The following is a 19,470-nucleotide window of genomic DNA, read 5'->3' as shown; positions in this document are numbered from 1 at the left end:
GTTAAGCAATTTTCCACTTTTATAATAAGTTATTCAAGATTCAACTCATTTTTTAAAGTCAGTTTAATGTAATTTAAATCACTTAAACATCCAAGTTGATTGTACTCTAAATTATTAGGAAATGTTCATTTTGGGGTGAACTAATCCTTTACATTTTTCTCACCCCAATGCCATCCAAGATATCCATGTCTTTCTTTCCTCAGTGGGAGAGAAATTATGTTTTTTGAGGAAAACATTTCTGGATTTTTCTTCTAACAATGGACTTCATTGGGGTGAGTAAATTATTAGGAAAGCAACTTTTTTGTTTAGTTTTTTTACAGTGGATAAAAAGCATAATAGTGGTCATTACAATCTCTAAGAAAGCATATTTTCCTGCATGAATACTTCACAATAGCAGACTAAAGACATAATGTGTTAGACTTTTCAGAAATACAGTACATTTAAATGTATGCTGTAATGGCGTGGTTCAAATCAAATGAAGTAGAATGTCAAATTCCAAGAATTAGTCTTTTAATATTAAACCAAAATACTTAGGAGATCATACAAACAGGCAGAAGTACTGAAAACCACACGGAAGCTGTGTCCCAATTCAGGGGCTGCATCCTCCAAAGGCCGTATTTGAAGTAGAGCTTAGATTCTCTGCCCGAGCCCGAAATTGGTCCCGGTTCGGGACGATATTTCCCACCACTATCCTCGGGCCAGGCCCTTGATCAAGCATTTGTGTTTTTTTAATCATTACTTTATTAGCCTAATTGGGTGGACAATGCAACGCGTCACGTGTCATGCGCAGCGTCTCCTCCACTCGTATGCATCACACCGGGCCTGCTGTGCTGTATTGTGTAGCTCAAGTGCAACATGGAGCTTGAAGATGTAGAGAAAAAAATTAAAACAGGAGAATTAACTTTGAGCAAGTTTGGAGTAAAGTTGGAGGTATGGAACCATTTTAAACAAGTCGTGGACAGTGACAACATGTGTTGGCTTTGTGGAGTGTTCACGTTTTTTTAAACGTTTCTTCATTAGGATCCATTTGCGATCCATTCCATTCTGAATAAACAAACAACGCAGTTTACATGCTTCGTCCTTGTTGCATTATTCATTAAGATAATTGTAAACAGATTTCTGTAGTTCAAACAACTCGGAATTGTAGTTGAGAACGTCAGTTATAACGGCCCACGTATTAAAAAAAATGTTTAAATCGGGTTTAAATCGGGCTCATAATTACAGTTAATGTGTCGGGACGGGACGGGCTCGGACACAACGTGCACAGGCTCGGGTAGGGTCGGGCTTGATTTTTTGGGCCCGATCTAAGCTCTAATTTGAAAGCTGATTGCGTCACACTGGAAATTATCCTTCTAATGTGGCCTACCGTCAGTGTTGCCAAGTCCAAGGTTTTCCCGCGGAAATGGGATACTCTTAAGTTGTTGGAAAAATTTTTACCCGCGGATTGATTTTCACCCCCGTAAGTACGATTTCGACGCTCAAAACCCCTCAAAACATCCCTCAGATGCACAAATCCAGTGGAGAATTCGGTTGCCCGATGGAGAAGAGTCGATGGGCTTTTTGGGCTACTTTTGTTGCACAGACCTGGCAACCCTGCCTACCGTCCTTCTTTCCCCCGGGCGCGAAGGATAGAATGAGGAACGTCTCGGTTATGTATGTAACCCTCGTTCCCTGAAGGAGGAAATGGAGACGTAGTCGATGTGTCCACTGATTGGGATCACGCTTAGGGAGCCTGTCATCTTTGAGAATTGTTAAAACGAGCCAATGCACATTGGCGTGTGTGAATTACATCACACGCTCCGCCACGCAGCGTGGATATAAATATGGAAGTGGATACACGCACCAGTTGTTTTATCGCTGAGGAGCCGAGTGGAGCCCGGAGTCAGCGGTGGTCCAGCAATAGTGGCAACGGGACTAAGTCTTCGGGGTCCATCATGACTTAGCACAGTCCTAAGTCCTTCCTGACTTAGCACAGTGTTGTGCCAGAAGGCTCACTGGGGAAACGCATCTTTGCATAGGCCCCGGGGCCAGCTGTGTGCCAGTATCTCTGTGCCGAGGGTTTTCCGCTCGGTCGGGGAGTAAACAACTGGCAATGGGACAAGTTCAGAGAGGCAAACAGATGTAACTGTGTGGCCACGAAGTGATCCCAAAACAGCTGGACCGCCTGAGGATGTCTCCACTCTCCATAGGCCACAGGCTGCCGTGAGGCCTTGTCAGCGGCACGATTGAGCAGGCTGGAATTTTAAGTGGATGGAGCGACCTCAGAAGCTTCTGACTCCATAGGAGGAGGTGGTGGGCAAGTTGCGACATGCAAGGGAAGCATAGTGCAACGGTCCCTGTACTGACCAGAACAGGCTTGCTGAGCAGCGGCGTCAAGCAATGCGTACTGCTAGCAACTCAAGGCAATTGATGCCAATGCAGTTGGAGGCCCGCCCAGACCCCTGCTACTGCATGCCCGTTGTACGTGGTCCCTTAGCCGGTGTTGGTGAACACTTGTTCTGGGGTGGCTGGCCCGGAGAAATAAAAGGTCTGATCATGGGCTGAGGGTTTGGCAGGCCAGGGTGATTGTCACACGGAGCGTGCCGCTCAGCCACGGCCACCTCAGGACTCGGCCATCAAGCCAGTGCTGAAGCGGTCTTCATATGGAGGAAGCCGTTCTATTGTGGCTAAGTCTGCCATATGCCCCAGGAGCCTCTGAAAAGTTTAGAGTGGGACCCTTTCTCACTTCTTAACAGCACCGACCAAACACGCTCTTCTCAGGAGACGTGCTGGACTGAATCCATCTCCATACCGGAAAAAGAGATCCTCAGTCTGTAGATAAGTTTACTCTTTTCCCAGTTGACCTGAAGACCCAACTGGCTATGTAGCACTCGAAGGGTGGGACATTGTACTGAGACTTCAACCCCTCTTTTTTTTGAACGCAAGAACACAGGCATGGCCTGCGTTGTGGAAGTGTAGAGATCAGAAGTACACATCCTTCAGGTAGAACGCTGCAGACCAGTCTCGGGGGCGGAGCATTCGAAAATGCGTTTCTGCGTTTGCAACTTGAACGGAAGCTTGCAAAGGGTCCGACTCAAGAGATGCAGGTCCAAGATGGGCCGTAACTCATCACCTTTCTTGGGTACAATGAAGTATGGGCTGTAGAAGCCGGTCTTCATATTGGCTGGAGGGACCGGCTCAATCGCATCCTTCGTCAGTAGGACTGCAATGACCACGCACATGACAGACGCACATTCGCTGAGCACCGAAGTGTAACGAATAGCGCTGAACATGGGCGTACGCTGGCCGAACGCTGGTACGGAGGAGCCAGCCGGATTGGTTGGGAGCTCTTTCTAGGCTTCTACGAACTGGCCCAGGGGGACCACAGACGTACACGGGGTGAGGTAGCGAGGTAGAGGACAAGGACCCGGCTCGGAAGGCCCAAAGGTGGCCCGAAGCGGGGTCTGAGTGTATGGTGCAACACTTAACTGTCTCTACATGATGGCAGAGAGTGCGTGAGAAGGCGTGACCGGGTCCTCTAAACGCACCCAGCTGCTGGCTAGCGATACAAGAGGTGGCTGAGAGGTGAAAGGCTTTACAGGGTCGCACACCGCCAGTCTGGCCCTCTTGGGGCCCAGGAACAGAGGAAATTGCTCTTTCTTTGAAAATGTAGGTACTTTTCGTGCCCCGGAGGGCGAGGTCATTTGCAGTGCGGAGCTCACGGTCTGGGCTACCCTCATGCATGTTCATGAGTGCCTGGGCCTGGTGGACCTGAACGTTAACTTACAGGCCTTATAGTCCAGGCGTTTTAGGAAAAAAGGGTGAACAAATTGCAACAGAATCAAACTCAACTGATTTTGTATCCTCAATATGTCCTGAGTAAGGAAAAAAAAGCCCAGAAGAATCCCATTAGGGGAAAGTTCCGAAAAAGACCCAAATATATCCTATTCATACGCCTATTCATTATTTTTCTCACATGAATAGGGTAAAAAAATGAACCTTTAGATATCACCATGAAAATTACTGAGTTGATTACTTATATCAAGACAAACAAAAAATGTATTACAAGTTTTTAAAAATTGTTTGTTAACATGAACAAACGGTGCATAATCTAATTACAGATGTGCTAATTTGCATAAATACCACAACAGGTCTAAACATTGGGTATAGCCAGGTGAAAATGTCTTGTTGAATCTTGTTGACAAATAACAGTAAAACACTTTATGTTAAGGTCTGAATGGAACCCATTTAGACTACCCATGAGCATTAATACATAGAGGCAAGAAGTACTTTAAACCAGCCTTTATTAATTTTTAAGAGATTGGGTTTGGGGATGGGTCCGTGGGACTGTTTCTGGGGGACGAATCTGAGGCAAGAACAGGAGACAATGGTAAGGAGAATGCAGAAGACAAAAGGTAAGTGAAATAAAAAGTAAATCCCAGAAACAGTCCCACAGACCCAGCCCCAAACCCAATCTCTGCAATAATAATTAATAAAGGCTGGTTTCTAAAGTACTTCTTCCTGCCTCTATGTATTAATGCTCATGGGTAGTCTAAATGGGTTCCATTCAGACCTTAACATAAAGTATTTTACTGTTATTTGTCAACAAGATTCAACAAGACATTTTCACCTGGCTATACCCAATGTTTAGATCTGTTGTGGTATTTATGCAAATTAGCACATCTGTAATTAGATTATGCACCGTTTGTCCATGTTAACAAACAATTTAAAAAAAACTTGTAATACATTTTTTGTTTGTCTTGATATAAGTAATCAACTCAGTAATTTTCATGGTGATATCTAAAGGTTAAAAAATTTACCCTATTCATTTGAGAAAAATAATGAATAGGCGTATGAATAGGATATATTTGGGTCTTTTTCGGAACTTTCCCCTAATGGGATTCTTCGGGGCTTTTTTTTCCTTACTCAGGACATATTGAGGATACAAAATCAGTTGAGTTTGATTCTGTTGCAATTTGTTCACGGTTGACCTCCATTTTGGCTTAAAACGCCTGGACTATTAGAGGGGAGACGAGGATCCCCCTTCCATGAGGTAGCAGTTGCCGGACACAGTTGCATCGCGACAGACCGCTCCACTGGAGGGATAGCCTCATATCCCTTCACCGCTCCTCCGTCAAGGGTAGTGTGGGGGGAAGAACTACTTAGGCGGTTTCTGGCAGAGAAACCCAACTCACGCAGCACTCCAGCCTTCTTCTGGGGAGTTGGCCCAGAAGAAACACTAGAGCGGGGCATGGGAATGGGGACTCCACCTTCGCGGACGAAGGCGAGTCTCGATCTCAGCACCGCAATGGTCATGTTCCCGCAGTGAGAACATGACTCATCCACAAAAGCTGCTTCAGCGTGCTTTAAGCCCAAACATGTGATACAGCTATTGTGACCGTCAGAGGGGGACAGAGCCCTACCGCACCCAGAAACGCATGGATGGAATGGCATCTTGAAAAAGACGCAAACACATCCATGTTGCTCTTTCAGGAAATGGGACACAGGGGAATGACCGCAACAACACTGTACAGAAACAGTGAAGCACTCACTACTTCCGCCCTCAACTGGCCGTCAACAAACACTTTTAGAAATAAAATGCTGTTAAAAGAGCAGTTGCGAGCTTCAGTAGCTCGCGATCACCGCTGCAACTCGCTGTAGAAACACCATCACTGGGAGAGTCTTCCAGAAGAACACAGACACACTCGTTCATTGTAACACAACAACACTATTCAGAGACATCAAAACCGATTGGCTCCGAAGCGAAAGACAACTGGTGCGTGCATCCACTTCCGTATTTATACACGTGTAGGGGGGCAGAGCGTGTGATGCAATTCACGCACGCCAATGTGCATTGGCTCGGTTTAACAATACTCAAAGATGACAGGCTCCCTAAGCGTGATCCCAATCAGTCGACACGTCGACTACATCGAACGTGAGCGACTGAAAGGGAACCAGCACCAGCCAAGAGAAAACAAGACCGAGAGGATGAGCTGATCGAAATATTTAGGGAGGACATGAAGTTTCAGAGAGATAGAGTAGGGAGAGAATGGACAGAGTGTTTTCTCTTCTTGACAGATTGGTAGAGAAATAAACTTGTGGTTATGTGAATTAAAATTTGTAAATTAAACAATCATATAGGCTACATTATTTTTATGCAAGATATAACTTGTAAATGAAACAAAAAATTATTTCTGTGCACTGTTTATTTTTGTAATACAAGTTATAACTTCTAAATGTAATAAATGAATTATTCTGTACATTTATTTTTGTCATGTCAATTAATTTGTACATTTGATACAAAATAAATTGTTCAATTAATTTATACTTATAATAGCCTACTTTTGACAAATATTTACAAGATAAGTTACGTTTAAGATAAGAAAAACAAAATAAAAGTTTCAATTAAAAGTATAGCCTACATAAAACAGATTGGAGGAAAATATTTTTCTGTAGACTTTTATTGAGCTGAGCAGGAGATGGGCTGCACAATAGAGACGCTGGTAAAGCCTCTGCTGGTGGGACATCATCTGGGATCAGTGCATATTTCCACTGTCTACCAACAGGTTTGCAGGGCTGACTCAAGCGTGGGCTGCCAGTCACTGAGATGTTTTCAGAAAGAGGGAAGAATAAAATAAATTAACTCACATACTCAAAAATCAAACCATAAAATATTTTAACATGCAAAACTGTCCTATGAGCTAAACTCTGCAGGACAGCGGCCCTCCAGGACAGACGTTGCCTTTCCCTGAACTAGAATACATATTTTTAGTGTTTCTATTATATACTGTTTATATTTTTTTTTAAACAATATCTAATATCATAATCTAATATCCATGTGTAAAAATAAAAAAAGTTTTTCATAAAAAAGTACAATATTTGCCTCTAGGATGAAGTGGAGTTGAAAAACAATTTAAAGTGCTGCAAAATTATACTTTAATCCAGAGTAAATGTATGTCGTTACATTCCACCACTGGTTATTTGGAAAATGAAACTAACAAAATGTATTGTCACATTAACAAATTGTTGCTAGTTGTGTCCTGGGAGTTGTTCAGTGGTTTGGTTTTGTCGTATAGCAACTGGTGACAGCCGTTGTGACAAGCGGCAGTAACATTTGTACTGGACTTAAAACTTATATATATATATATATATATATATATATATATAGTTATAGTTATAGTTATAGTTATATATATATATATATATATATATATATATATATATATATATATATATATATAGTTATAGTTATAACTGTCTAAAAACAAAACAGGGTTGATGTACATAATAAAGTCTAAAGAGTATAAACTAGCCTATGTAAAATCACATAACATTACTGGTAACATATAAGTCAACATTTGAACCTTTATTGTATTATTATTATTATTATTATTATTATTATTATTAATAATTATATATACAGTATATATATATATATATATTTTTTTTTTTTTTATCATTAGATACATTAGATTACTCGATTCAATTGAAACCCAATACTTACATTTAAAAGTCTAATCTGGCAATTTCGCACAATGAATTCTGGGGTAGGCAAGGCTGCGAAGGATCCTTCTGATGTATCCTGCATTCACGGGAAAAGAAGGACGCATTTGCAGGCCGCATTTTGAAGGAGCCTTCATAGGACCTTCGAATTGGGACACCCTTCGTTGCGCCACGATGACGCAGTCGGCTATACTTTCCCCTTTAAACGAGTCTCGGTGCATCCTTCGAAGGCCGCGTCGGCCGCGCACTTCAAAGGATGCAGCCCCTGAATTGGGATACAGCTATAGTCTCAACAAGAACAGACAAGACACTGAACTAAACAGGAGGGATAAAACAGGACTAAACGAGTAAGTTAACAATAGGCAGGTGGACACAATATGTTACTATAGTAACAGATAGGCACACACTAGGAAACTAGGTCAACTAAGGAAGACAGAAAATGAACTCAAGAGTCCAAAACTAAGCCAAAACAGAGCATAGCCATAACATATATGCATTTAGTAAATGCTTTTTTACAAGATTATACAACTTACATGGCAATTGAAGCATATATTTTTATAATATATAATGTATATTAAACTATAATATATCATAATAAATTAGACTAACCCTAACCAAACTCTAACCTTAAAATACATGTTTGTGCCTTTTTAGAAGTGAAAAAAATTATTCAAAAAATCCAACTGATGGCACCCCGAAATGTCCCAAAAAGGAGATTTCTTCATATTTATCTGACCTCTGGGGACACATTAGTCTTCAAGCTACAGCTAAGCAGATACACACTCACACACACACACACAAAGAGAGAGAAAGTAGACAGATCATATACAAGCTCTCTCTTCTACAGCACACTTCCTGTCCCTTCTGCCAGATGCCCTGCTATTGTGATATGGGCAGTCAACACCTGTGAATCCTGAGCACTTCCTATCTGCCAGTAAACATACTGTAAATAGACACTGATATATTGAGGCAAAAAGAGGGATTGTATGTTAAGCACACATTTAAGAGAACAGCATAGTAAAAAGCCTACGGGCACCGGCACTCACACAGCATACCTGTGATAAATACCACTCTAAAAATGACATATTCCAGCAATTATGCTGGAAAAAATTGGGTCAGAGCAATCCATAACGTTTCAAAGCTCCTCTGGGTTACTTTACACACAAACACACTCTCAACAAATACAGATATCATACTAAAACAGAAATACAAAACATCTCTTCATAATAAACACGTTACATTGTTACACATTTAAATAATGGTGCAACATTCCATCTTCTGCCAGCTAAACAGACAAAGACACGTCTTCATTTTGATTAATGTGTTAATGTCTTCAATTTGCACCTAATTTGAGTGATACAATTGTCTGACTCATTAACAATTCATACACAGACAGTGCACAGCCGTATTTCTCTTTTTGCCATGGTAAAAGGTTCAAATATTAATGATTTATTTGCTTAGATTTGAAAAGTATGTTGCGAGAGAAATGTTTCGAGCGGTTATAAATATCCCCCAAGCCATTTTTCCACATTCACATGGTTTTACTCCAGGAAACAGAAACAGCACTTGAATCATTACACTTTATCTTTTTCTCTTTCTGTCCTCTTTCAGTGACATTTCTGCGAGTTAAAATATTCATAATGCTTTTTCTCTCCATGTGACTCAGTGCAAAAGAAAGGGAAAGAAAGAAGAGGGGAAGGGAAAAAGAGAACTCACAGGAAGAAACGTAAAGTGTGTGTTTGGTGGAGAAGAATGAACAGGAGGCATGAATAGTGTGATGGAGAGATGGAGGGCAGCGGAGAGGGCAGAAAGTGGAGGGGTGTCTTTGAACACCTGTCTATTCTCTCTCTCCCATTAAGACAAGAGAAGAACGGAAAGGATCTCTCACTGACTTCAAAGGGAGAAGCTCAGGGGGGGATGGGGGGTAAACGCATTTGTGTGAGCTCACACACATATACACACTATACACACACTGAAGGTACACAAGTCGGGCTAATAAGATTCAAAAGTCTATAGTTAAGAATCCACTTGCACACTCACAAACCACCCTGGTGACCACTAAGAACTTTGAAAGTGCAGGATAAATGTTTTTTTGGGACTCTTCTGCTCTTAACCCGATTTCCATAATTAATGCAATGTTCCAAAACATATAATAAAGTGGCGTGCAAATGCCTGTATTTATTTTGGCTAATGTAAAAAAAAAAAAAAAAAAAAAAAAAAAAAAAACGTATTAAAAATATTCACCATTCACTGAAAATGTATTTGGTGCAAGAAGACTTTTTTTTAAACTAACATCGTACAAACATAGCAAAACAAAAAACATCATGGTCTTCGTTTGTATGAGTCTCATGAACTACATTGTGCAATTCATAATGCTGTTGTGTGTTATTGTGATGAACATGATTGAGAATTAATGAGTTGATTAAATTACTGTCAAAATGTACTCAAATTCAGCATAACAAAATGAAAAGATCTACAGTACTTCCAGAAGAGAATAACAGGGCAAAAATCAGCATGTTTTGGGATAAATCAAAACATGCTGATTATATTACACGATATGTTTTAATATGTAAGACGATTAATAATTAATCATTCTTGAGTTGTTTTGTTGTTGTTGCAATAAGTAGTTTTGGTGCTTGCTAAAAAGACAATCTCAATGAATGAATGAATGAATGACTATACAATACCATTGCAATGTGGAGCATGTAAACTTTTTCAGATTAAAGCCATAGATAGAATATGGATTGGAAAATAAATTATGTGCAAGTAAAGATGGCCATTGAAAGTTAATGATTTTGTATTGTTAACAATGAAACCTAAACATATGTTGTTTTACTTCTGTAATTTAGTGATGGTGTTGTTAGCCTCAATCAATAGTGTAGCTTTTACTGTATCCTTAGGAGCAAAACTAGACAAAGACATTGAAATGGATGCCCTAAGGTACATGAGTGAGCTCTGGATCAGTGTGGATGAAGTTTCATCACCTATTTTCACTGTGTTCTAGAATCCAGTTACAGAAGGAAAACCTAAGTTTGAAGAGCAGCTCAGAGAAAGTGACACCTGGGGGGGAAAAGCAGCTATATAGTCTCTAGCTCACTGCCTGACACATAGTATGTGTCAAACGTGTGTAGATGTTCAAAAGCAGTGAGCAGAGCCAGAGAAACGACTCACTAGCAAAACTAAGTGTATCTAGGCAGAGTCAGAGACAGCAAGTCTGATTTGAGACGTAATCTGTCTTTCCGAACATTCCCAATGTAACTGTAGTAGTCATTATACAAAACAACCGAGGACATTTTTTTTTTCTGACTAGAAATGAAAATCCCCTCAACCAAATAAGAAGTACTCTTACATGACATGTTTCTTTTTCTTAAAAACATGGTTTCAAGAGGTTGCCATGATATAAACCCGAAGAGTAAGTCAAAAAGAGAACATAATGAACATTTATAAGAACATAAATGTTATGAAACCGCAGCCTAACAGCAACTATGATGAAAGCTCGGCACATTTGCACAGAATATGAGTCATTCATAAAACTATATGGTTTATTCAGTGTTCTTCATTACAACTGCATTTTGAAAGAGTTTTAAATACATCCCTGCTGAAAAGACAAAACAAAAACAAAGCCTTAAAGGGATAGTTCATCACCAAATAACAATGATGACATAATTTACTCACTCTTATGTCATTTCAAACCTGTTTGACTTTATTCTTTGGACGTTCCTCAAAATATATTCTTTTGTGTTCCACAGATAATATAAAGCCTTAAAGATTTGGAACAACACGAGTTGAGGTTGAGTAAATGAAGCTGGTTTAAGATAGTCCCCTGGTGAGGAAAAGCTGGCCTTTAGTTAAGTTCCCAAAACAGCTCTAAAACCAGCCAAAAGAACAAGGCCAGAAAACCAGCTTAGACTGGTTTCAGATGCTTTTTTTTTTTTTTTTTTAGCATTGCTGTTGTTTAAATAAAATTCAGACTAATTTAATAACGCATTCAGCTACAGATCGATTGTTGTACTCTAAGCTCCACTTAACATATTTTAACATATTTAAATATTTTCTCCCACAAAAAGTGCTGAAAACATTACAAAAATGTGCAGATTTCCACGAGAGTGATCGAAGAGCAAAACAAGATAATTAACAGAGATGATTATTACACTAATGGAGGCTATTAAGGAGAGAGAGAGAGAGAGAGAGAGAGAGAGAGAGAGAGAGAGAGAGAGAGGCACAATGAGAAGGGGTTGGGGATTTGAGGGGAAAAAAGCATTTCAAATGGACAGAAATGACATGCAAGTAAATACAAATGCAATGTCATCTGTTCATAGAGCTTAGGTCGACTGAATTATGATGAATATTTTCATAACTCTAAGGTCTCAACGAGGTACTTACAAACACATCTATGTTTGAGATCACTTTCCCCTCTATGACACTGGACTGATATTAATGCACTCACTCAATTAAGACTCAACATCCTCCCTTCGTTCTCCACTTACTTTTTATGCGTATCATATTTCATAGCAATATTCAACTCAATTGAAACCCATAGTCAGCCTGAGTTAGTGCATTATGGGAAGTATACAGGTTGTCCTGCTCGAGATTGTCTGTGTCTGTGTGAGAAAGAATTATAGAGGGGCACTCATGACTCGCACAGAAAATGGATGCTCTTTGTTAGGGAGTCATAATTCATAGTGCTATAATTGATCAGGGAGTGTGAGGATTTACAACCAGAAGGAAAGAAATAAAAGAGAATGCTGATAGTGACAGAAAGAGAACAGCGTGAAATAGAAAAAAAGAAAGTCAATGTGTCTAAATAGCACATGATAATGATCTCTCATCTCCTCTGTCATATCTTCTTTGTGAAGTGTGAATGAGCTCTCCAGTGAAGATAGAGTCAGTTTAACTCTGTTTTTTCTCTGATTAAATCCAATTTGGAGTGAATAAAACAATGTCCCTGGATAATGTTATCAATGACATTGCTCACCTTAAATGTGCTCTGTTTCTCTGTTCCTCACTACTGTTAAAAAATTGAGGGTCAATATGTTTTTTATTAAATAAATGAATATTTTTATTCAGCAAGAACACATTAAATTGATAAAAAAATTAATGAAGACATTTACTGAATGAATGAAAACATTTTATTCATCAAATAATCCTAAACAATAGATCACGGTTTCCACAAAAATATTAAGCTGCAAAACCAGTGCAATTGAGGTACTGCAATAAGCAGCAATACATATTTAACTCCAATCCTAAAAGAATGTATGCTGCTGCAGCACAAAAAAAAAAGTCAGAAGTCAGATTCTAAAAAATTGGTAGACCTGTACTTTTGCAGTTTTCTATGGAAGCTTGTTTCCGCCACAGAATAAAACATAAAAAAGGCAATTGTGACTTTTTATTGCATAATATTAATCCGCAATTGCAAGTTATAAAGTCAGAACTGATTGATATAGTCGCAATTGCGTGTTATAAAGTCAGAATTGCAAGAGAAAAAGTCAGAATTGCGTGATATAAAGTCACAATTGCACATCAGTCTTTTTTTCCTGAAAATTGGACTTTATAACTCTCAATTGCGAGTTTATATCTCACAATTCTGAGAAAAGAAGTCAGAATTGCAAGTATTATCTTTTAAAATGTGTTTTATTCTGTGGCTGAAACAAGCTTCCATAGTTTTCTTTGGCAAAAATTGCAGCCCCAGACTGCAATGGGAAGGGAAGCTGTATTTTTTCAAAACTTAACCTCTGTATATCATAAAACTAGCCCTGTTTCACCCAACAAGTGCAGCCTCTACCATCACCATTACTCCCATGAGCCTTCAGTGGAAGTGTTTGATGACACAGAGGGTCAAAGGTAAGGAAGAAAAATTGAGTCATGAGGGAATTTGACTGGTTAAAAGGAACATGATGTAAGCTTTATCTAAATATCAAGGGTAAACAATGTCCATGTGTGTGAGAAACAGACAGAGAAGCTGTACGTGGACACTATAGACACTATAATATGACCTGCTTCTTTTGTCCCTCTCTCAGCTTGTGGGGAATAAGCAGAACAGGACACTATAGAAAGTGCAATGACTGCCATTCTGAAACGCAGCATACAAACAGTGTGTGCGGAGAACCAGAGTCTGTAAGTTCACACTTGACTAAACCAAACTGTACATCTCTTTGATGTTAATCTACTTAACAGGGGAAAGACAATGAGAATCTATTTCCATGTAAAAGTATGCCCTGGAGTGCAAGTGCCTCACTTGGCCACACCAGTAGAGGAGGGGTGGCGTTGGCAACATTAGAAACAACTGTATCTTCATCCACGTTCCCATGGGCCTGACTGATGCCACATGTATCTGTCATCCTGCATCCGTTGCGCCAATTTATGACCTATGTGTGTATGTGTTTTTATGTCCTTTAAATTCCCTGTACATCATCTCTCTCTCTCTCTCTCTCTCTCTCTCTCTCTCTCTGCACCTTAGCGGAGAACAACAGCTAGTCCCAACTGCTCATCCCATTATGTGAACAGAGGAACAAAAACACTCACACAGACCAACACACAAAATCATGATTCTAGTTTAAACCTGTCTGCAGGTTAAGAGCTTGATTATAGAGCTTTGGCTGTCAAAAGCCATTTTGGCTTGCAAAAATGGTACACATGGCAATTTGGGCTTTCTTGTTGATTTGATTCCTGCTTGCTACATGGAGTGGAAGAAAAGCAGAAGAAAATAGTTTCTGCTGTTCATCCTGTGATAATGTGGAGATAGATGTTTAGCACTCTAATTCAGTGCTTTTCAGTTTCTAGGTTGGACCAACAAATAAACGTGTGTAAGGGACAATGCAGATAGACAGACAGACAGACAGAAATATATACTGTATATATATATGAAGAGTTCGGTTGCAAAACGCGATAAACGCCATTTTTTGACATTTGGATTTTATTATTGGAAATCACTGTTCAGATGTACCTTAATCTATGTGTGAATTGCTGCCATTAATAAGATTTAAAAATGTAAATTTTAAGCCTACTACAAAATGTATTTTTTCACAAAACGCGATATCCGCCAGCCCAGTTTCTTTACAAAGTGCGATGTAACGGTTAGGCTATAGAACGTTCAGGATGCTGCGCGAGGAGAGAGTCACCGCCGGTGAAGTGCTCCGAGTTTGCTCTGTGATTTAACGATAATATCAAAACAAAAAACATATATATTTTAAAAGAGGATTCAATAGGCTAACTAAAAAACGTTTACCATTTAATTGTTTATACTGTAGGCGAGCTGTCAGTCACGTATACACACACACACGCACACGCACACACACAAACAAAACATTGATTCACTAGCTTTTCTTAATGGTATTACAGTAGCCTAGTAGAATATAGCCTAAGGTGGATATATAGCGTTTTGCAAAAAAAAAAAAATAAATTGTTATGTTGTGTATGTTCTGGCCAAAACTAACTCAGAATCTTATTATTATTAATCAATCTTTGTATATACTATTCCATATATTTATGATGTATTGTTTTTTTAACCAATTTAAGATGTTTGACAATGTTAAGATAAATATGTTGCATTTTGGCATGTTTTTTGACTTATTTATGAACTATTTATGGACATAAAATTAAATAAAAAATATCCTGGATTTGAAGAACATTGTGTCCCTGGCCTTCACTGAGCTCAAGTAATAGTTTAATGTACAAAAAATTGTGAATGAACTTGACTGTTGATGTCTTAAATAATAATGTCAAATAACCAACATTTCTCAAAATGGATATATCTCGTTTTGCAACGAAACTCTTCATATATATATATACACAGTGGGTACGGAAAGTATTCAGACCCCCTTAAATTTTTCACTCTTTGTTATATTGCAGCCATTTGCTAAAATCATTTAAGTTCATTTTTTTTCCTCATTATTGTACACACAGCACCCCATATTGACAGAAAAACACAGAAATGTTGACATTTTTGCACATTTATTAAAAAAGAAAAACTGAAATATCACATGGTCCTAAGTATTCAGACCCTTTGCTGTGACACTCATATATTTAACTCAGGTGCTGTCCATTTCTTCTGATCATCCTTGAGATGGTTCTACACCTTCATTTGAGTCCAGCTGTGTTTGATTATACTGATTGGACTTGATTAGGAAAGCCACACACCTGTCTATATAAGACCTTACAGCTCACAGTGCATGCCAGAGCAAATGAGAATCATGAGGTCAAAGGAACTGCCTGAAGAGCCCAGAGACAGAATTGTGGCAAGGCACAGATCTGGCCAAGGTTACAAAAAAAAAATGCTGCACTTAAGGTTCCTAAGAGCACAGTGGCCTCCATAATCCTTAAATGGAAGACGTTTGGGACGACCAGAACCCTTCCTAGAGCTGGCCGTCCGGCCAAACTGAGCTATCGGGGGAGAAGAGCCTTGGTGAGAGAGGTAAAGAAGAACCCAAAGATCACTGTGGATGAGCTCCAGAGATGCAGTCGGGAGATGGGAGAAAGTTGTAGTAAGTCAACCATCACTGCAGCCATCCACCAGTCGGGGCTTTATGGCAGAGTGGCCCGACGGAAGCCTCTCCTCAGTGCAAGACACATGAAAGCACACCTGAAGGACTCCAAGATGGTGATAAATAAGATTCTCTGGTCTGATGAGACGAGACCAAGATAGAACTTTTTGGCCTTAATTCTAAGCGGTATGTGTGGCGAAAACCAGGCACTGCTCATCACCTGTCCAATACAGTCTCAACAGTGAAGCATGGTGGTGGCAGCATCATGCTGTGGGGGTGTTTTTCAGCTGCAGGGACAGGACGACTGGTTGCAATCGAGGGAAAGATGAATGCGGCCAAGTACAGGGATATCCTGGACGAAAACCTTCTCCAGAGTGCTCTGGAACTCAGACTGGGCCGAAGGTTCACCTTCCAACAAGACAATGACCCTAAGCACACAGCTAAAATAACGAAGGAGTGGCTTCACAACAACTCCGTGACTGTTCTTGAATGGCCCAGCCAGAGCCCTGACTTAAACCCAATTGAGCATCTCTGGAGAGACCTGAAAATGGCTGTCCACCAACGTTTACCATCCAACCTGACAGAACTGGAGAGGATCTGCAAGGAGGAATGGCAGAGGATACCCAAATCCAGGTGTGAAAAACTTGTTGCATCTTTCCCAAAAAGACTGCTGTATTAGATCAAAAGGGTGCTTCTACTAAATACTGAGCAAAGGGTCTGAATACTTAGGACTATGTGATATTTCACTTTTTTTTTTTTTTTTTTTTTATGTGCAAAAATGTCACCAATTCTGTGTTTTTCTGTCAATATGGGGTGCTGTGTGTACAATAATGAAAAAAAAAATATATATATATATATATAGAGAGAGAGAGAGAGAGAGAGAGAGAGAGAGAGAGAGATGGATGGATGGATGGATGGACGGACGGACAGATGGATGGATAGATAGATAGATAATTAGATAATTAGATGGATGGACAGTCCGTTCCTGGTGCTGAATTAAACAGCAGTGTATCCAGGGGTGTGAAAACACCTAAGGGTGTAATCGCCTGTGTTTCTGTGCTTGAGAGGGCGTGCAGGTGTTGGCAGCTTTTTACACTAATCACAAGTTATGCTCACAGGCTTTCTCTCTTTCACATACTCAAACACACAACTTACCAAGCCAGTACTCTCCAGTGATTTTGCCAAATCCTTCTCTGTAGGAGTCCCACTCTCTGAAGAAGTTCACAGACCCATCCTCCCTGCGCTGGATCACCTGACACACACACAAAGCATAACAGAATGATACATAACCAATTAAAATAGAAAATGTGTGGTCAAAACCTTTTAAGTGGGTTGCAGGGTAGATATTAAGGTTTCTTTTTTTCTTTTTCTTTTTTAAAGAATGACTTAATGACTGATCTTAATGTGGCTTCACACAAAGGAAAATGTTTTTGAATTAAGTAAAACTACTGTATGAATGCAATGCTCTTCCTCAGAGTAAATCCGTGATAATTGTGGATGATTAAATCAAACTCTCTCAGTAGAGACTGATATGACACCTGAACAAACATGATGATGGAACAGCTCAGGCATCTGATCTTATAAGGATAATATTACTTAATGAGGTAATATGATATCTTGATCTAGTCAAAAGTGACTCAAAAGAGTATGGACTTAATGAGCTTGTTATTAATTTGCGTATAGACACATATCTATAATCCCACTAGGTAAGTGGCATGTTTTCAAAACTAATAATTACTTTCATTTGATTGATGCACTGTTTTAAACCTGTTACCAACTGTCACGGATGGCTCAAAGAGGAAGACGAAGATTAATGAAAAGTAAGGCTTATTTAGATAACTCAACGTTAGTCCAAAATGCATAACAGGGTGTAAAACACAAGCAACACCAGGCAACTGAGGAGTGCACTGAACGAAACTAAATACAAAGGTAAATGAGGGACAAAATGATAAACACTTGTGCTGATTAAATGAATTACCATGACAACTGATAAGTGGCGGGAACACAAGTGACTGAAAATGACTAAAGTCCATGAAAATGAAACTAAGATTGAGTGTCTGTGAAACCAACCAATTTGCAGCATACTCGGCATTCATTACTGTAATTGTTAATTGATTACTGTATAACTGTAAAACTCTAGAATATACATTCTAGCTGTACATGGTAACCATTCACTGAAGATACAGAAAAATACTGCGTATGACACATTGTATTCATAGTACAACATCTGGTCAGGTGAATATGTACCTGTTTTTTTTTTTTTTTTTTTTTTTTTTTATTGAGTAAAGAAGTGAGACGGAGGGAACAGGGTTGATCCAGTACAGGATGACAGCTGTCAGTCATCTTAAAGGTTTCGCTCTCTCCCACATCACTCCCGCCCTATAGCTGCCCTGGAGGCTCCTGGGAGATCAACCCTGCCTTCACTGAACTGAGGCAGACATTGCTGTCAAGGTTGAAATTACACATGCATCCACACACACATACAATCATGCTTGGGTGTTATCTTGCCTTTTTTCCTACAGATTTAAGGCAGGCGAGTACTGAAGGTCAAAGAGGCATTGACCATCACTGTCTGACAATAGTGGCAACGAAGGCAGAGAAAGCGAGAGAGAGTGAGACAGGGAGTATTAAAGGTGAAATCAGAATTGGAAGACCCCAATCTCGCTGTCCCTGGCACCTAACAGCTTACAGGAATGAAGCAATCTCTCTCCAACACGTATAGCCTACATAAAAGAACAGCGGCTTTAATTTGTAATGTAGAGGTTTTCCCCCAAAATGTTTATGGTTAGTTTGTACTTATTCCCCAGTGAGAACTGATCACATATTATTAGGGATAGGTCATCCAAAAAATTTTATTCTGTCATATTTTACTCACCCTTATGGCACTGAAAATGTTAAATGTGGAACTCAAAAAAATAATGATAAATGTTTCAGCTGTTTTTGCCCATACGATGAAAGTCACTAGAAATCTAAACTTTCCAGTTCCTAAAAGGACAGTTAAAATTAATTCCTTATGCCCTGACTGGTATATAAAACATTTCGAAAGTGACTTTAAATATGAACAGAACAAAAAGCCTATATTTACTCTCAATCCCAAAAAAATTTGTTTATTTTTTTTTTTGATGAATGCACAAATATATAGACTGTCATATATAGCTACATAAACCTTGAATGTCACTATTGATCATGTGACATGAGAAAACAAATTAGGTTTGACGTTAGTTTGATGTTTATGTTGCCATATTTTATGTAGTTTGTGTAAATGTATGTACATTTAAATCTGTTCATCATGCAAAGGTTTTGTGTTGCCTCAGAAGACATATAATATATCAGTTGGATCATATTAATTGCTTTCTATCTTTGCTACACCTTAAAAGCTTTGGATTAATAAAATGGAAAAGACATTTCTTTGAAACATTAGAGATCCTGTAGCCAGGACCATAAATATTAATGTAATTTCACACACAGCTATTAATATAAAAAAAATAATTCACATATGAGGAAAATG

At 39.3% G+C, this 19,470-nt stretch overlaps 1 protein-coding gene across 1 annotated transcript in view; it reads right to left on the bottom strand.

The window, feature by feature from the left end:
- The window catches only part of fibcd1b (fibrinogen C domain containing 1b), a 107,905-nt gene that overhangs the window by 20,203 nt on the left and 68,232 nt on the right, over positions 1-19,470 (bottom strand). The window contains exon 5 of the mRNA XM_084414170.1: positions 17,118-17,214. Coding sequence (XP_084270296.1) covers positions 17,118-17,214 — 97 coding nt within the window. The remainder of the gene's footprint in view (positions 1-17,117; positions 17,215-19,470) is intronic.

The sequence above is a fragment of the Rutilus rutilus genome (assembly GCF_951802725.1).
Source record: "Rutilus rutilus genome assembly, chromosome: 7".
In the NCBI taxonomy this organism is placed as follows: Eukaryota; Metazoa; Chordata; class Actinopteri; order Cypriniformes; family Leuciscidae; genus Rutilus; species Rutilus rutilus.
Note: the sequence above shows the minus strand (reverse complement) of the source record. Positions and strands in the feature narration are given on the sequence as shown.